The sequence below is a fragment of the Neodothiora populina genome, assembly GCF_041146345.1.
Source record: "Neodothiora populina strain CPC 39397 chromosome Unknown canker_contig_3, whole genome shotgun sequence".
Classification (NCBI taxonomy): Eukaryota; Fungi; Ascomycota; class Dothideomycetes; order Dothideales; family Dothioraceae; genus Neodothiora; species Neodothiora populina.
In genome coordinates this window covers 354,620-370,349 of record NW_027191417.1, presented here as the reverse complement: position 1 = coordinate 370,349, position 15,730 = coordinate 354,620, and the positions used below count along the sequence as shown (strand labels likewise).

General features: G+C 49.9%; 8 protein-coding genes across 10 annotated transcripts; 3 read left to right on the top strand and 5 right to left on the bottom strand.

The window, feature by feature from the left end:
• Positions 1-220: 220 nt before the first annotated feature.
• Positions 221-985, top strand: AAFC00_004535 (mitochondrial 37S ribosomal protein bS21m; the record flags this gene model as incomplete). The annotated part of the gene is made up of 1 exon (XM_069344191.1): positions 221-985. The coding sequence occupies one exon, from the start codon at positions 221-223 to the stop codon at positions 983-985; it is 765 nt and encodes a 254-aa protein (XP_069196608.1).
• A 1,581-nt stretch (positions 986-2,566) lies between these two features.
• AAFC00_004534 (uncharacterized protein) lies at positions 2,567-3,512 on the top strand (the record flags this gene model as incomplete). 2 transcript variants are annotated; one of them, XM_069348570.1, is made up of 3 exons in its annotated part: positions 2,567-2,856; positions 2,920-3,016; positions 3,093-3,512. In XM_069348570.1, 3 exons carry the CDS (start codon positions 2,567-2,569, stop codon positions 3,510-3,512), a joined length of 807 nt encoding a protein of 268 aa, XP_069196607.1. The 2 variants fall into 2 exon arrangements, with proteins under 2 accessions (XP_069196607.1, XP_069196606.1); XM_069344190.1 differs by having other exon boundaries at positions 2,609-2,856.
• A 328-nt stretch (positions 3,513-3,840) lies between these two features.
• On the bottom strand, positions 3,841-4,967 carry AAFC00_004533 (uncharacterized protein; the record flags this gene model as incomplete). The annotated part of the gene is made up of 2 exons (XM_069344189.1): positions 3,841-4,299; positions 4,389-4,967. The coding sequence occupies 2 exons, from the start codon at positions 4,965-4,967 to the stop codon at positions 3,841-3,843; spliced, it is 1,038 nt and encodes a 345-aa protein (XP_069196605.1).
• A 939-nt stretch (positions 4,968-5,906) lies between these two features.
• AAFC00_004532 (uncharacterized protein) lies at positions 5,907-7,175 on the bottom strand (the record flags this gene model as incomplete). 2 transcript variants are annotated; one of them, XM_069344188.1, is made up of 3 exons in its annotated part: positions 5,907-6,230; positions 6,285-6,981; positions 7,033-7,175. In XM_069344188.1, the coding sequence occupies 3 exons, from the start codon at positions 7,173-7,175 to the stop codon at positions 5,907-5,909; spliced, it is 1,164 nt and encodes a 387-aa protein (XP_069196603.1). The 2 variants fall into 2 exon arrangements, with proteins under 2 accessions (XP_069196603.1, XP_069196604.1); XM_069344187.1 differs by having other exon boundaries at positions 7,033-7,082.
• Positions 7,176-8,791: 1,616 nt separating this feature from the next.
• AAFC00_004531 (uncharacterized protein) lies at positions 8,792-10,813 on the top strand (the record flags this gene model as incomplete). Its single annotated transcript, XM_069344186.1, has 6 exons — positions 8,792-9,100; positions 9,154-9,409; positions 9,463-10,063; positions 10,115-10,552; positions 10,608-10,661; positions 10,729-10,813. The coding sequence occupies 6 exons, from the start codon at positions 8,792-8,794 to the stop codon at positions 10,811-10,813; spliced, it is 1,743 nt and encodes a 580-aa protein (XP_069196602.1).
• A 156-nt stretch (positions 10,814-10,969) lies between these two features.
• Positions 10,970-11,479, bottom strand: AAFC00_004530 (uncharacterized protein; the record flags this gene model as incomplete). Its single annotated transcript, XM_069344184.1, has 2 exons — positions 10,970-11,344; positions 11,441-11,479. The coding sequence occupies 2 exons, from the start codon at positions 11,477-11,479 to the stop codon at positions 10,970-10,972; spliced, it is 414 nt and encodes a 137-aa protein (XP_069196601.1).
• A 570-nt stretch (positions 11,480-12,049) lies between these two features.
• On the bottom strand, positions 12,050-12,746 carry AAFC00_004529 (uncharacterized protein; the record flags this gene model as incomplete). Its single annotated transcript, XM_069344183.1, has 2 exons — positions 12,050-12,570; positions 12,623-12,746. The coding sequence occupies 2 exons, from the start codon at positions 12,744-12,746 to the stop codon at positions 12,050-12,052; spliced, it is 645 nt and encodes a 214-aa protein (XP_069196600.1).
• A 900-nt stretch (positions 12,747-13,646) lies between these two features.
• Positions 13,647-15,641, bottom strand: AAFC00_004528 (uncharacterized protein; the record flags this gene model as incomplete). Its single annotated transcript, XM_069344182.1, has 5 exons — positions 13,647-14,081; positions 14,141-14,592; positions 14,654-15,007; positions 15,160-15,256; positions 15,357-15,641. 5 exons carry the CDS (start codon positions 15,639-15,641, stop codon positions 13,647-13,649), a joined length of 1,623 nt encoding a protein of 540 aa, XP_069196599.1.
• Between the last annotated feature and the right edge of the window lie 89 nt (positions 15,642-15,730).

Below are 15,730 nucleotides of genomic sequence, written 5' to 3'. Positions count from 1 at the left end.
TATGAGGATAACATCGGAGGCCGGAAGTTGCCGCGCCGGAGGGTGAATTGAATCTCTAAAGATTTCCCAAACCATCATCACCTGGATTCATTATTAGACAGCAGACAGCTCGTCCTGAGTCGCTCAATCGAACAGCATCTACAAATCTGACCATTGGGACGCTCGTCGCACCCGATACCTCGATCGGAACACGGTTCAGCATCGGTCATCCCCAGCCAAGATGGAGGGGCGGACCGCGGGCAGCCTCTTGCCCACTCTCTACCGTTCCTTCACTCGCCAATCCGCATTCCGCCTGGCTCAACCCTCGCCAATGATCCGCTCTATACCACAGTCGAGATCACTCTCTTCCACATGTCTCAGAAGCCAGGAGCAAGCGCGGACAAAGCCCTCGTCAGACGAACTACCTTCGACCACTCCTCCACCTCGCACCACCGACTTTTCCTCTCTGGTCGACCAAGCCCTCGACCTCAACAACAAGTCGCCCACTTCCTCTCAAGGTCGCACCTCGCACTTCGAGTCATCCTCTCTTCCAGCCTCCACCAAGTCCAACAACACGACCACATCTTCTCTGGATGATCTGGCAGCTGGCTTTGCCTCGCGCAACAACAACAACAACAACAACAACAACAGACGCAACAATGCCTTTTCCATATCGGACATGCTGGACTCGAAAGGAGGCCTCGCCCGCTACGGCAAGCCCGAGCCCGTCCGCATCCCTGATCCTCTCCCTGCCTACGGACCCAGTGTCGGCAGGACCGTCGCCGTCGACAACAACAGAGGCATGGATGTCGGCCGCGCCTTCAGAACAGTAGACATCAACTGCGCGAGAAACAGAGTCAAGGCCGATTTCATGCGACAGAGATTCCACGAGCGTCCCGGTCTCAAGCGAAAGAGACTCAGAGCCGAGAGGTGGAGAAGGCGCTTCAAGGACGGCTTCAGGGGCATGGTCAAGATGGTCAATGCCATGAAGAAGCAGGGCTGGTAGACTGTAACATTATTTCCCTCATGCACTTTGTTCCCATCATTGTCACAAGTACAGAAGCCTGCGTGTAAATGATATGTATATATATATATATATATATATATATGACACAAGCCTCATGCAGTCTATATAAGCACTCGTTCCCGTTGCATGTTGAGATTGTGAACATGTAACCTTTCGTCACTCAGATACCACTACCACACCATGACGCGAGCCCATCTCATCATCCCCTCACGATTATGTCGCCAGAGGCCGTGTGGGTTGGATACTGTATTATCCTCGAAATCGTCATGGGGTACGAGACAGCCAAGTACCAAAACCCCACCTGTGACGACGAGTACCTCCCGATCCTTGGTATGTGAACATTCGAAACCCATCAAATAAACCCGACTTTTGGCTCGTCTCTGATCGAAAACCAGCAAGATGGCATTCCAGCAACTGAGCTCGGCACAGGGCCGCAACACACTTTGTACCGGCGAAGCTCCACATGTGAAGCCAGCGTGGTGGAAGGAAGCATCGGTCTACCAGATCTACCCGTCGTCCTTCAAAGACTCCAATGCCGACGGCATAGGTGATATCCCTGGCATCATCTCCAAGCTAGATTATATCCAAGCACTAGGCGTCGACATGGTCTGGCTCTGCCCCATCTACAAGTCGCCCCAAGTCGACGGGGGCTATGATATCTCTGACTACAGAGAGATCGACCCTGCCTATGGCACCCTGGCCGATGTCGAGCGTCTCGTCGACGGCTTGCATGCCTCGTGGCATAAAGTTCGTCATGGACTTGGTGGCGAACCATACTTCAGACCAGGTGAAATGACACCGTGATTTCCCTAGCCAATTGTCGCAGATCGCTTAAACATTCTTTGACAGCACGATTGGTTCCGGAAATCGAGGCAGTCCAAAGACAACGAGTCCAGAGACTTCTACATCTGGAGGAAACCAAAGTACGACAGTAGTGGCAAGCGCCAGCCCCCGAACAATTGGTGTGCTGCTTGGGGTGGCAGTGCCTGGGAGTATGATGAGCTCACGGGCGAGTATTACTTGCATATCTTCGCTCCCGAGCAGCCAGACCTAAACTGGGAGCATCCTCCTGTCAGGCAGGCTAATCATGATATCCTCAGGTTTTGGCTGCACAAAGGCGTTGATGGCTTCCGGTAGGCATCCTCTCCGTTGGCGCAACCAGCTTACTGACCACTCACTTTCTCCTCGAACAGTATGGACGTGATCAATTTCATTAGCAAAGTCTCTGGACTTCCTGACGCGTCCATCAAACAGCCCAATGACGAGTTCCAGTTCGGGGACGAGCATTGCGCTTGTGGTCCGAGACTGCACGAGTATCTCCAGGGCATCGGAAAGATCCTCAGAGAATACGATGCCTTCTCCGTCGGCGAAATGCCTTGCGTTGACGATCCCGACGAAATCTTGAAGGCGGTTGGCTTTGAGCGTCAAGAGCTCAACATGATCTTCCAATTCTAGATGTATGGTTGTTTCTCTCCTTATCATTTGTCCTCGTGGCTAAACATCAACAGCGTCAACTTGGACCATGGCAACGACGGCAAGTTCACTCCGAGACAGTGGCGGATGTCTGAAATCAAGAACATCATCTCCGAGTGGCAAGGCATCATGATCGACAGAGATGGCTGGAACGCCCTGTACCTAGAGAACCACGACCAGAGCCGCTCAGTATCCCGATGGGGCTCGGATCTCCCACAATTCAGAGTCGCATGCGCCAAGATGTTCGCGACCTTCATGGCCCTCCAGAGCGGCACAGTCTTCATCTACCAGGGCCAAGAGCTCGGCATGATCAATCTCTCTCGCGAACGTGACATCGGCGAGTACCGCGATCTGGAAACGCTCGATCGATGGAAAGAGCAAGTTCCAACCCCACTTGCATAGCCAGGCATTCTGGTAACACCATCGCTGACAGAAAACAGAGTGACGGAGAGGTATCCTCGCGACAAACGATATCACGAGATCACTCTCGAGGAGTTCCAGAAAAAGTCTCGCGACCACGCAAGGACTCCAATGCAGGTCTGTCTGTCTGTCTGTCCTGGCCCCCCCTCGATGACAACACCCAACTCTCCTGCTGACTAGCTACTCCGCACAGTGGGACACCACCTCGCACGCCGGCTCCTCAACCGCCGAGCCCTGGCAACGAGTCAACTCGACCTACAGGACATGCAACGCAGCGGCCCAAGTCGGCGTCAGCGACAGCGTCTTCGAATTCTGGGCCTCGATCCTCAAGCTGCGCAAATCGCACAAGGATGTTTTTGTTTACGGAGACTTTGAACTCGTCGATGCCGCGAACGAGCATGTGTTTGCGTATATACGCACCTCTGAGGCGCGGGAGGTGGTGCTTGTTGCTTCGAACTTCAGGACGCATGAGGCCGAGTTGTGTTTGCCCGAGAGCTGGAAACTGCGAAAGGATGGGTTGCTGATCTCTAATTTTGGCGACTTGATCGTGAGGTCAGGGGGTGTTGTGACACTTCGGCCGTTCGAGGAGTTTGCTTGTCTGGTCGAGAAGTGAATATTGCGTGTTTTATGGCAAATTCCTGCTCGTTTGTGAATGGATAAATTATGCATGAACACATGTCTCTCTTTTCAACAGGGAGCCTTACGATGCCCTGGAGAAGAATCTCACCATACTAAAAGAAATCCAAGTGTGATACGAATTCAGCTCAGCGATGATATCTATCTATTCAAGATTGCCATGATCTAGTTCTGACGGAAAAAGCGTCAGCTCTGATTACCTCCCAAGTGTCTCGGGAGAAGTGAGCTCACCTATACACTCTAACACCTATAACGAACAAAGCCCCCAACAAGAATCCCCATACAACTCCAAAGTGCACACGCCTCTACGCTACCGTACCAGCAGCAGCAGCAGCAGCAGCAGCGACAAACTCCCCAGCCACGCCACCAAACCCAGCACAAACCCTCGTCTCAGGCGCATGGTTAAACGCAAACGCCCTCAGCACGCCCGCCAGATGCGCGCCGGCGCCAAACAGCACAAAAACATGAAACCCCTGATGACTGGCGCCCACGAAATCAAACCTGCCGGGCCAACACCTCTCGGGGAACTTGGTTGCGTACAGCGCGACGCCAGTGACGTAAAAGACGCCTTCGAGCACGAAGAACCACCAGCCCATTCGCGCTGCCGCGTGCGGGATGCTGTACGTTCGCGCTGCGGAGGCCATGGGCAGGATTCCCGAGAGGCCTAGTGCGATGAAGAGGGTTGTGCGCAGGGGCTTGTAGGTTGGAGTGCGCAGGTGGGGCAGGATGAGCATCAATGTGCATGCGGAGGTGATGGCGCCGATCTGTTGCGGTTCAATCGGCCGTTCTCTTCTTCATACTTGATATGGAATAGGGAACGTTTGAGAAGGAAAAAAGATGAAGAAAAACTCACCAGCGCCCAATAGAACCTCGCCACGTCCCTCTGGCAATAGAACCCGTAATAGATCCCCGGGACCCAACTGCCCCAGATCAAGCCCAAAATCCCCAGGAAATCCAGGAACAAATGCCGGTCGTGGATTTCCTTGCTGTGGTTCGCGAAGAGGTGGAACCCGACCGACAGGCTCAGACACACAACCACTGCGGCAAAGAAACACGAAAACGCAATCGCGTCGCCTGTGCTGAAGGTCGATGCGTAGAGGGAGGCATGGTGCCAGAAGAAATACAGCCCGGAGATGCCGTACAGAATGCTCCCGATCAAGTGCGACCAGATGTTGACCGTCTGGTTGTGGATCGCGAACAGCGTGGCTAGACTTCCGGCGTAAGACTGTGTTTGCGGGCGGTAGCCAAACAGAATAAACGGGTTGTCCTGCTCGTATGGTTGGGCTTGTTCGAAAGACAGTAGTTCTTGCTTCGGCGCTGGCTCCGACGACCAGGTGGTGGCGTCGTCGTTGCTTCCGTGTCCTCTGCCTTTTCGATAGGAGAACAGTCGGGTGTATTTCCGCCGAGTCAGCGTTTTGGTCGCTGTTGTCATCTTTTCTTTCTTTTGTGTTTATAAGGTTTTATATAAATAAGCCTAGTGAACCCCCCTATATCGTTTTTATTCCTCCTCTATAGTTGACTTCATCAAAAAGGAAAAAACGCCTCTCGCTCGTTTGCACTACTGACAGAACAAGACAATGCTACAGTACCTGCGACTTCGAGGCTTTGGATCGGGTAATTACATGCAAACAGAAAGAAGACAGCTAACTACCCTATGGCGGAAGCGTCCGGAAATGAATTGCTCGGTCACTCGAGTCGTGCGGCGGTGTTATTATTTTTCCGACTTCGCAAAAAGATGTCCGCGCACCAAATTGCCATGTACGGAGGACGGACAGTACAACTCCGGACATGTTTACAGTCCCTAACAACTGTAATTGCTTCGTGTCTTGTTTCTTTCTTTTGTTCAAATTCAGGGACTCTTTCGGGGGCGGTCGGGGATGGGTATTGTTGATCTATGCGTTGTGCTTGCATAATTGGTGCATAAGGTGTAGGCGGGGGTTGTGCAGGTATAGGTTGTTGAGCTGGAGTCGTGCATGCTGCTCGTAGAGTGTGCTTGGCTTTTCGAGGCGAAAATATTCCCTCTGTCTTATTCTAAGTGTACTCGAATGTGTCGAGATTTACTCTTCATGTCATTTGTGGTCGCGCAAGGACGAGACCTTGCAAAGTGCATCATCCTGCTTGTTCGCATATATTACTGAATGGGAGGTTCAGCACAATGTCAGGGGCACGCTAGAGCCTAAAGGACAGCGGAAGACTTGAGATCACTCTGTTAGCATGCTGTGCGACTCCCCAAGGCTACAAACCATCAGGTGTGTCGACTTTGTCCGAAATGTTGGCACACTGTCGTAGGCTGCGCATATAGTGAAATAATGGCCAGTGGCTCACATAGCTGTATATTCCTCATGAAGATCTATCTAGTACATTGCAAAAATCACGCTGCTTTGACTTCCGTTCTGGCCTCAGGTGAAGGTTCCGACATTTCCGTGACAAGACTCTGCGACTCCAGTGATCCTGGTGTTCTGTCCGACATTGAAATTGCATTCGACTCTCTCTGCGATCGGTAATTTTGCCAATATGCTGAGAAAGCGGGTGCGCCCCCGAGTTGATAGTATACCAGTCCACCGAGTGCAATGGAAAAGCCCAGGAATTGCAGACTGGATACTGGGTCGTGAAACATAATCATGGATGCGAAAACAATCATAATGTTCTTCAGCACTCCTGACAAGGTAAGCACTAGAGACGAAGTCTTGCCAATCTGTGATTCCGTTAGCTTTTTTTTCTTCATCTATCAGTAGAATGATCGTCTTACCAGTAGTAAAGACGAAACATTGAGCAAGAAGGCGCAGGCTGCATTGATGAGCAATGTAAAGTAGCCGACTCTCTCAAAATCTGCAATGGACATGTAGGGTGCTTCAAAGATAAAGGTGAGCAGTCCATTCGTGATGGCACACACCGGTGCAAAGTAGTACAACGAAACCAAAGGATCCATCTTGAACTCGGCCGAGAGCAGTCGCTGGATCATAACAAGTCTGGTCGACTCAAAGAGGATGCCGCCCAATTGGAAGACCACTCCGATAACAACAAATCTGATTTCACCAAGTGATGCGATCACAACTCCCACAACAATAATGCAGATGTTGCCGAAAACTGCTAGATTTGGTTTTGCCAGTCTGAAAGCCCATGTCGTCAATAGCACAGCGACTGGGGCACCCGCCTTGAGCATCTGGATGAATGACACGCTGAGATAGAGATATGCCATATTTCCGCATACTAGGGAGAGTGAGAAGAAAAGGCCTATCGGTAATATCGCTCTGACGTAGGCCCGCTGGGTCATTGGCACTTTATGCCGCGAGTCGAGTACTGTTGTAAACCGCGCCAAAATCTGCGTGATGATAGACGCGGAGGCTAGATGCCATGTTGTGAGGAAGATTGGAAACTTGAAATTTCGACTGTCTAGAATCCATTTGTTGAACAGGATGACACCAGAGCTCAGAGCAACCCATGCACTACTCCATATCAGCGGTCGATTCTGCCATTTCTTCGCAAGGTGGTCTTACAAGATGTAAACTGCGGGGTGCAGAGAACTTTTGCTCGGGCTCTCCGTCATTTCTCTCCCAGCCTCAGGTCGGTCCTCGCTATCGTGAGTTGGAAGCAAAGGTTCCGCTTGCTCAGGCTTCTCGTCAAAGCTATCTCTACTCATATCGACACAAGGTCAGGCTAAGCGCAAGAATATCCAAGTAGAAAGGATGCAGAAAGGAGAAAAGAGAAAGTAGGGATATAAACACTACCCTCGCCAAATTGAAGTATCACTTGTGAAGTAAGGGAGCACCAACGTGTTGAATAACTCGCCGAAGGTTCATGCACCACAATTGGGGAAGCGCCTTTATTATACGAATGATGGTTGAAGCCCGGCGCTTGTCTTGAAATGAGTCGTTTAGCAATACGAGCACGGGGAAGGCTGGAGGAGAACTCACTCCTGCACGCCACGAAACCCAAAAAACTAGGTAGATAAGATACAATGCTACTGTATGAACATTGTTGTCAGCCGAGGGGAGGCCTACACGCTTCTGGACACGCAGTCGACATGCTTCCCTAGCATACACACCTTAAACTGGTAGTCCAGAACTACTGTAACAAGAGACGTTGGTAAACAAAATTAGCGATTGTTTCCTAATTTACCAGCGAGTCAATTTTTGAGAGATCCTCATTTTAGCGTGGGCCACTCAGCCGAGCCGGCGCCATCTTACCTGTCACCAACGATCAGTTCATGCACAGTACCCGCAAGTATCGATAGACAAGAATGAGATAAAGGATGAATATAGATGTAAGAATTGTACAGTCCTTCTCAGCTGACGCTTGATTGATAGCACCGAATAACTTTAGACTAGACAGCTTTTAGAGTCACATTCACAGCCAGGACACCGCCGCTAGGCACCGAAGGACGATTTAGCTTCCTGAATTGTGTTTGTACCCCTTGGCTGTTGGAACGCTCAAAGAGGTAAACCCCTTACGTGCTCCTGCATCTATAAACACAAGTTATTGGGCCGAGGAAGTCCTAACCAAAAGTCACTATTATACCCACGGTATGGAGAGACATAGATCCAATCGACCAGGATTGTCGAGCTCCCAAGACAGATCATGATCCATGAGTATCGTTGACGACTCAACTATCAGAGGCCGATGTCACGGTACTGGGGGCATACCATGCTGTCACCATACCTTGCATACCTTAGACAATCCTTTGCTCCGCCTCAGCCTGGGGCAGAGAAAACTTTTAAGGTTTCCTAATTATAGACCCGTATATAGCGCACGACAAAAATGCTTGGTGTCTCTGGTACAGTACCAGGACATCGATTATCTCCGAAAACGTGCCATGAACATTTACGATACCATGGTCACTTGTGCTTTGCAACTCATACGTTCAAGATTGAATTCATCTTTTATCAACAGAAAGATTTCCTCCGCTTGCCGCAATCGTATAGCCAGATTTCGGTCAATCACAATAAAAAAGGCTACTATACTGTAAATGACGATACCAAGGCAACGCACAGACCTTCGAAAACAAGATCTAGGTACCGTATGGAACAAACATCCACATCATTATTATGTCGAGTCTACTGTAAAGTATACCAAAGTTAAGATGAACCAAATTTGATTACACATGGAGATAAAAATCGCAGGCGACATCAATCTCTCGTCTCGTTCTGCCTATCCTGCGTTGAAAATGTCAATTAAGTTAGCTTGTACCTACAACAACCTCCACTTATAGCATTCGTGGCGTGCTCAACTGAACAAGACCGCGGACATCACCCGAATATGAAGTTACTGTCGTGCGCCCATCGAAGATGGAGAGTAGGCATGAGTGCAAGTATCGCGATAGTCCGACCTGGGATCTCGTCGATCAAGCAATCGTCCACAACCAGACGACCGACGCGACACATTTGCACCTCAACGACTACCAGGAGTATACACAATCAGCCAAGGTCGGACAAGGGCTCACACGATTACTTTTCCTCTCCCAGGTTATCTCAACTACATCAACATAATAGCGTAGACTGGAAGCCAGCTGGTGAACCGGGTATCGATACGTCTGCCGAGGACTTTGGTGCTGGCAAGCCATATACGGTATTCCATTCTGCGCCACTCTTACCCCGTCATTTCTGTTGACACTTAAGTAGAAATGTGGTATCACCGCTGTAGATTTCTGCGAGGATCGAACTGAGTTGACAGAGCTCGATAACGATACATTGGGCGCATTTCTAGCAAAGCCGAAACCTGACTGGGCCACTTGTAGATGGATCAATGTCAATGGTCTGAGCTGGGATGTTGTAGGAATGTTGGGGAACTATAAAAAGCTGCACATGTTGGCAATCGAGGATTTGCTCCATACCAGGAGTAGAACTAAAGTTGATTGGTATACTGACCATGCATTCGGTATGTGTCCTCCATGATGCATATGTGTACAGAAGGAATTGACAAGCGTGAAGTCGTCCTTACTCTGCAGAAACTTATACCTTTGCCCAACCAGAGTGACATGCCGCACTCGCAAGGCCGTGTTCAGAAACGCGACAGATTATTCAGACATCTTTCTCGATTTCGTACAATGCGCAGGACTATGCAGCATGATCACGAGGAACACAGTCCCCTGATGCCTGAAGATTATTTGCCTAGGATGGGGCCACACGGAGAGGAGGAACCCGAGCCTCAGCGGAACCGGTCCCGGACTCTTTACACCTATCGTGGTGATTCAAGCCCGGAAAGGGCGGTTTACATGAAGAAACATTCGATGCTTACGAGGTACGGGTTGACTGTTGCCTTGGAGCAAGTGTCAATGTTTCTCTGCAGCGACAACACTGTGATTTCATTCTTTGAGCACTCGGCCGATGACATCGAAGAGCCCATTCTTGATCGTCTACATTCTCCTGGTACTATATTGCGTAAGACATCTGATGCGAGCATGGTGGTACACAGCATTATCGATGGTATTGCCGATATGGCCATGCCTATCATAGCTGCCTATGAGGATGCAATTGCAGAATTGGAGCTTGATATCTTGACTGATCCAAAAATCGAACACTCTCAAGCCTTGTAGGTCTCACGCACTTGAATAAGACCTCTGAGAACTGACGTTCATTGTAGATACATTCTTACTTCCGAGCTGGCCTTGCTACGCTCTCAGATCCAACCGATGACGCTGATGGTAAAGGCACTGCGTGACCACAGCCCTCGTGCTGCAACTCAAGCGTACTCGAGGAGTCATCCCTCCGGCTCCGCGACATCGCAATCGCCCCCGGTCACCCCAAGATCCGATACATCGGTTGTTGTCAGTTCCACGGCATATACCTATCTTGCGGATGTCGAAGATCACTGTGAGACAATAACGCAGAGTCTCGATCAAATGCGCATCTCCGCAAGCAACATGATCTCGCTCATCTTCAATACCATGGGCTCCTATCAAAATGAGACGCTGAAGCAGTTGACGAACGTTTCCATTTTCTTTCTACCCCTGACATTCATCACGGGATACATGGGCATGAATTTCGACTCTATGCCAGCCGTACAAAATCACAGCGACGCGTGAGTCAGCCTACTTGATCGATGCTCTACTGCATTCACTGACAGGGGATCACAGCTTCTTCTGGGTTCTCGCAGTACCCTTGACTTCTATCATGGTCGTGTTTTTAATGTAAGTATATCAATCACCCCTGTTCGGAGGTTTCATCATACCATACCCAATACTAACATATTCACAGGCGCGACAAGCTCAGACGCAAGATGCGACTGTATAGGCAGCGACGACAACGTCACAATCTAGCGAACTCGAAGTACAGACAATAGATCAAGGCTTTGCGTTACACGTTCATCTTCATAGCTCTACAAGTCCTAATTGAGCCACCGCGACTCCAACTTAGCTCAAATGTAACGTTTCTATATCTCGCATGGCATTGCAGAGACTCATCTTCGCCAGAGTAAAGAAGCACGTGCATGCAGCCCTCAAGCCTGCTGCTTCACATTCTGACCAACGGAAGTCACCCAACGACACGCCTGCGACCGAAACAATTCCAACTTCGGCGGTGGAAGCTCAACCACATCTGCAAACAACCCATACTGCAAACACCGCATATCAGGCGCGTGAGCCTCGATGATACACACTGGACTGCCACAGTGCGAACACATGGATCTCTGCATCGCCTCGCCACTGCCCGTGTCTTCATCTGTGTAGTACGTGTGAGATGAGCCGGTCATGGAGACGTGCTGCTTGGGCACGATGAAAGCGTAGGACGCGACGCCGCCTGATCGCCGCTTGCAGTTCGCGCAGTGGCACATTAGGGTGTCGAAGTCTGTTAGAGGTTTGTCGGATACGGTGATCTGGAGTATAGTCAGTCGTTGTTCGTCAGTCGCTCCTAAACAAGTAGTCTTGATCTATTGTGCTTGTCTTATCTTGGGTCTGATAAGGTAGCTTACCTTGACCTGGCCGCACAGACATCGTCCTTCGGTGGTCATTTTCTGATATCTCGATCTCGATGTTCGCAAGGATATTGTTTTTCGTCTGATTTGCTCTGGCTTTACATAGTCCCTGAAGGTATCTTAGAAAATAATTGTACAATGAGCTTCCCTTGCTCTGCTAATGTCGACGTTGCCATAAGTTGGACTTGTGGAAGGCAGTAAACAACATCTTCGTGGTCTAGTGATCTGACGTCACGAAAACGCCATGCGAAGTGGTCACTGTCATGCTAATTCAGTCCCACTATTATGAATTCTCGAACAATGTACTCGAGAAGATAAATGATTTTCGCAATCTTGATGCGCGAAACATTTTGTAATTGATACGAATGGAAGTAATGCTTGCTAGTAAGGAGGGACATGAAGAAGATGGAGGGAAGATTGTTCGCACCAGTCGAGCAACAACTATTTTCTTTCCCCTTGCCATCGAATCCCGACTCAAAAGATAAAAAGTACAAAAAAACAAGACCCAGTACGCCAAGATGCGATTTGTTACATGATTAGTGGGTATATCGCGCGAGAAAGAAACCCCTCGTCATTCCGTCAGGACAGTTGGACAAACTTGACAGATTACAAGAAGAACGAGCCGAAGGCAACAGCGAGAAGCGCGGCACCCATGCCGGCACCGCGGATGCTTGCAGCACCTGATGTCGAGCCCGAAGGCTTCGCGGAGGGCGAGCTCCCGCTGAAGGTGCCGTTCGAGCCAGAGCCCGAACCAGAGTGGCCACCAGAGGTAGAAGTGCCGTTGCCGGTTGAGCTTCCTCCAGAAGTGGAAGTTGAGTTGTCAGAGCCGCTGGTCGCGAACGGTGCTGAGGCAGAGGAAGATGATAAAGAAGAGCTTGACGAAGGAGTCTCGCTGCCGGTCGAGGTGGCGTTTGAGCCGCCGAGCTTGATGTATGTGAAGAGACCCTTGGAGTCGCTTCCGCAGTTCGCCGTGGGGTAGCCGGGGCATGGCAAGTCACAGTCCGAATTGTCCTTAGGGGATGAAGCAGCATCGTTGGTGCACCAGCAGCTGTTGGATTGCACAACACCATAAGCGTAGGAGTCGCACTGCGCCTGGCAGAGACCGGTGGTCATAAAGGGAGAAGTTTCTTTTAATCGTCAGCTGACCGCACGCAAAAAGCTAAAGAGTGAGTGACTTACTAGCTTTATATGAGCCAGCAGCCGTGTTGTCACTGGCGCAGCTTGTCGGTCCATTGGGCGCTTGTGCGGCAACGAGTACGCCTCCAGAGGCAATACCAAGGGCAAGGATCTGAGAGAAATGCATGATGGAACTGATAGGCGTGACTTTGGCAATCGATGATAAGAGGACTGATAAAGAAGGACAAATGAAAAGTCGTAAAGGACAGTTTTTTGAAAGTTGTTGGTTTGTAGTGATAGAAGTGTTGTCAATGTGGGATGAGGCCAAAGGTATTAAGCAGACTGAATGATTGTGCTTCGACTCTTGTTTCTGCTAGCTACTATCCATAAATAAAAGGACAGGATGGAATAGATTAATAAGGAAAGAGTAAGTACACGAACATAGGGGGGCTGAAACCAAACTAGTCGATTTCCACACATAAATTCACCGTGAATGCACTTACCTAACGCTTCGACCGGATGCGACCTACTTCGAGTACTAGCAAACACACTACTAAAAGCTTTGTGATCCTTCTCAACAGAGTGTCAGAGGAACAGTTCAAAACAGAAACAGCGTCTGCTGCTGTACACAAACTCCACATAGTAGTGGCGCAGCTAAGTTGGGCGATTCATGCAGGCACAGAGGATCAAGGATCAAGGGGTTATTCTTGGCTGCAACATCGGCACATGACCGAGTCTAGCGTCCTCGGCTCGAGCTCGGAAGCTGCATCTCCGATGTTGTTGACATGTATTTGTGACAAGGCTCATTATTGTCGCGATAAATATCGCTTGTTGCGTGACGAATAAGGAGTTTAATCAACAAAAGGGCCAAATAAGAATGTCTCAAAGACGCGCAACATGACCGTGCATCTCACGTCTGGACCTCATACCACGCAAGCAGAGTGAAGGCGTCCTGCTTGACTGTAATTATGTTTGAATATCGCTCTGTTGATCTGATTTATCAAGATGTCGATGTTGCACTTTTGTCTCGTCGATCGTCTGGCAGACACGGTGTCTATCTAACAGCATAGAAACCACAAGATTGTGTTCAGATGCCGGCCAAGTCGTAAAAGTCTCTGATTCCTTGTCGGAATCCCTGCTCCCATTCCCACAAGAATCCACCCGGAGCCTGGCCGCTGTCGACGATTCTTTTTCTTATCCACAGATCGAGGAAGCCGATCTTATCACCACCGTCGCCCTTTAGTTGACCATCTGCCCGCGCTCCGAAGAAAGTCATTGCATCGTTGAAGCCCAAATGCCATCCCTTCTCGAAACGCCAGTGCTCGTAGTTGCCCGGATGCTGGCCATCCCAGTACTGACAATGAGATCCAAAAGTGTTGCCACATTTCCCATCCTTCTGAGATTGGGCATGTGAGATCCGGCCACGAACGTCATCATGGGACAGGGTCAAGCTATGTGGCGGTGTAATGGCTGAGTTCTTGGTTTGTTGCTTGAAACCCCATTCGCCACCGTCCATCCAATCCTGTGGGGCGACAAATTAGCAAGGCAAGTCTCGAGATATGTTAATAGTGTTTCACGTACCATTCGGTAGGTCCAAAAGAAACTACCGCCTGCTCTGGATTGATAGCGATGGCTTTGTGCTTGTCCAAACTCCTTCACCAAGTGTTCCTTCTCATGTGCAGCTGCCTTGCCCCATGAATCCTCGGTCAGAACACAGCTATATTCGCCAATGACAACACCCATGCCTCCATGGTCAATCACTGAGCCATCATGGCCGTCCAATTCAGACAGCTTGCCAGAAGCTTCTTGAGTAATCTGTTGTGGCGTTTTCTTCTTATCATCGTCCGAGAAAGCCCAGTAGAGATGTGTGTCGATCACGACTGGATTGGCGCATTTTCCGGCGTGAAGGCCGTTCTTGCCATTGCAATATCCAACACATTGACCCAGATTCCAAGCATCAGAGATATAAATGGGCATTGTGTAGTCAATGCCACCGACCTGTGAGATGACATGGTCATACCAGCCATACATACCTGAACACCGTTAGCCGGCAATTGATAATTTGGGGTGTGACAATCCTAGTCATTGACATACCTTTTGCGTCCCACTCGGCCTCATTCACAATCTGGATTCCGATCACCGCATCCATACTTCTTGCTTCGTGTGCAACGAAGAGAATGCAACGAGTTGCCAGGTCAAGGTTCTTGCTGCTCTTCCACAGCTCTGCTTTGCCGCTGTTCGTGCCTGAATGGTCTCCGCCATTGGCGCCGCCAGGAAGAGCGTGCATATCGAGCAAAACGCCAATGCCACGGCTCGCACATCGAGCGGTGAAGTTCTTGACAGCTGCCCATGCATTTTCGTAAACTGGCGCTACCGAGGCAAATGGAGTATTGGCACAATAAGCTGGGCCAAGTGTAAAATATCCAATGGGCAGGCGAATGGAATTGCCTGGTGATGGTGTCAGTCTATCGCAATTTATGACGCCGGTCAAAATATCTCGCAATCTACCGCGACCTCACGCGAGGAATGGACGTGTCTGCCCAAGCTTTCCATGCGTTTCGAGAATACTGTCTGTATCACTGTGAGACACGAGGACTTACATTTCGCATCGGTGACCAGCCAGTCAAGATCAGCATCACTACAATACTCATTCCAATGTCGCTCGAATTTGCGTTTCGCTCCATCCATGCCTTCGGCCTGTAATGTCTCGGCGGTTAGTAAAGCGAGATACACTTCTGCAATGATCGTCCCCCTGCTCCGAAGATGGACATCTAGAGTGCAGAGCACAGCGACTTGCCTTTACAGCACCTTCTGCCGCGACCAGTTCTGAACTTCCATTTGACCCCTCGACGAACATACTCCCAACCATCCACCTCTCAAGCACAAAGACGCTTCCCAGGTTCGTGCCATGCTGATAACGATATCTCATCATTTCCAACGGGTGGGGAGGCTGGATGTTCTCCGGCTGGTCCTGGGATGGAAGGGGTTGCTGTGGAGGATGACTCCCGGCGGATGGTGCGAAGCCGCCGCGAGAATCATCGTCTCGTAGAGCTTCTTTGGCCTTGTTGAAGAACTTCTTCATCTTAGAGAGGGTCTCAATATAGCTTTTTTATGTCTGCTTCCTCGGTTTGTGTTTGATCCTCTATCTTGGAATGTTACTAAGATATGTAT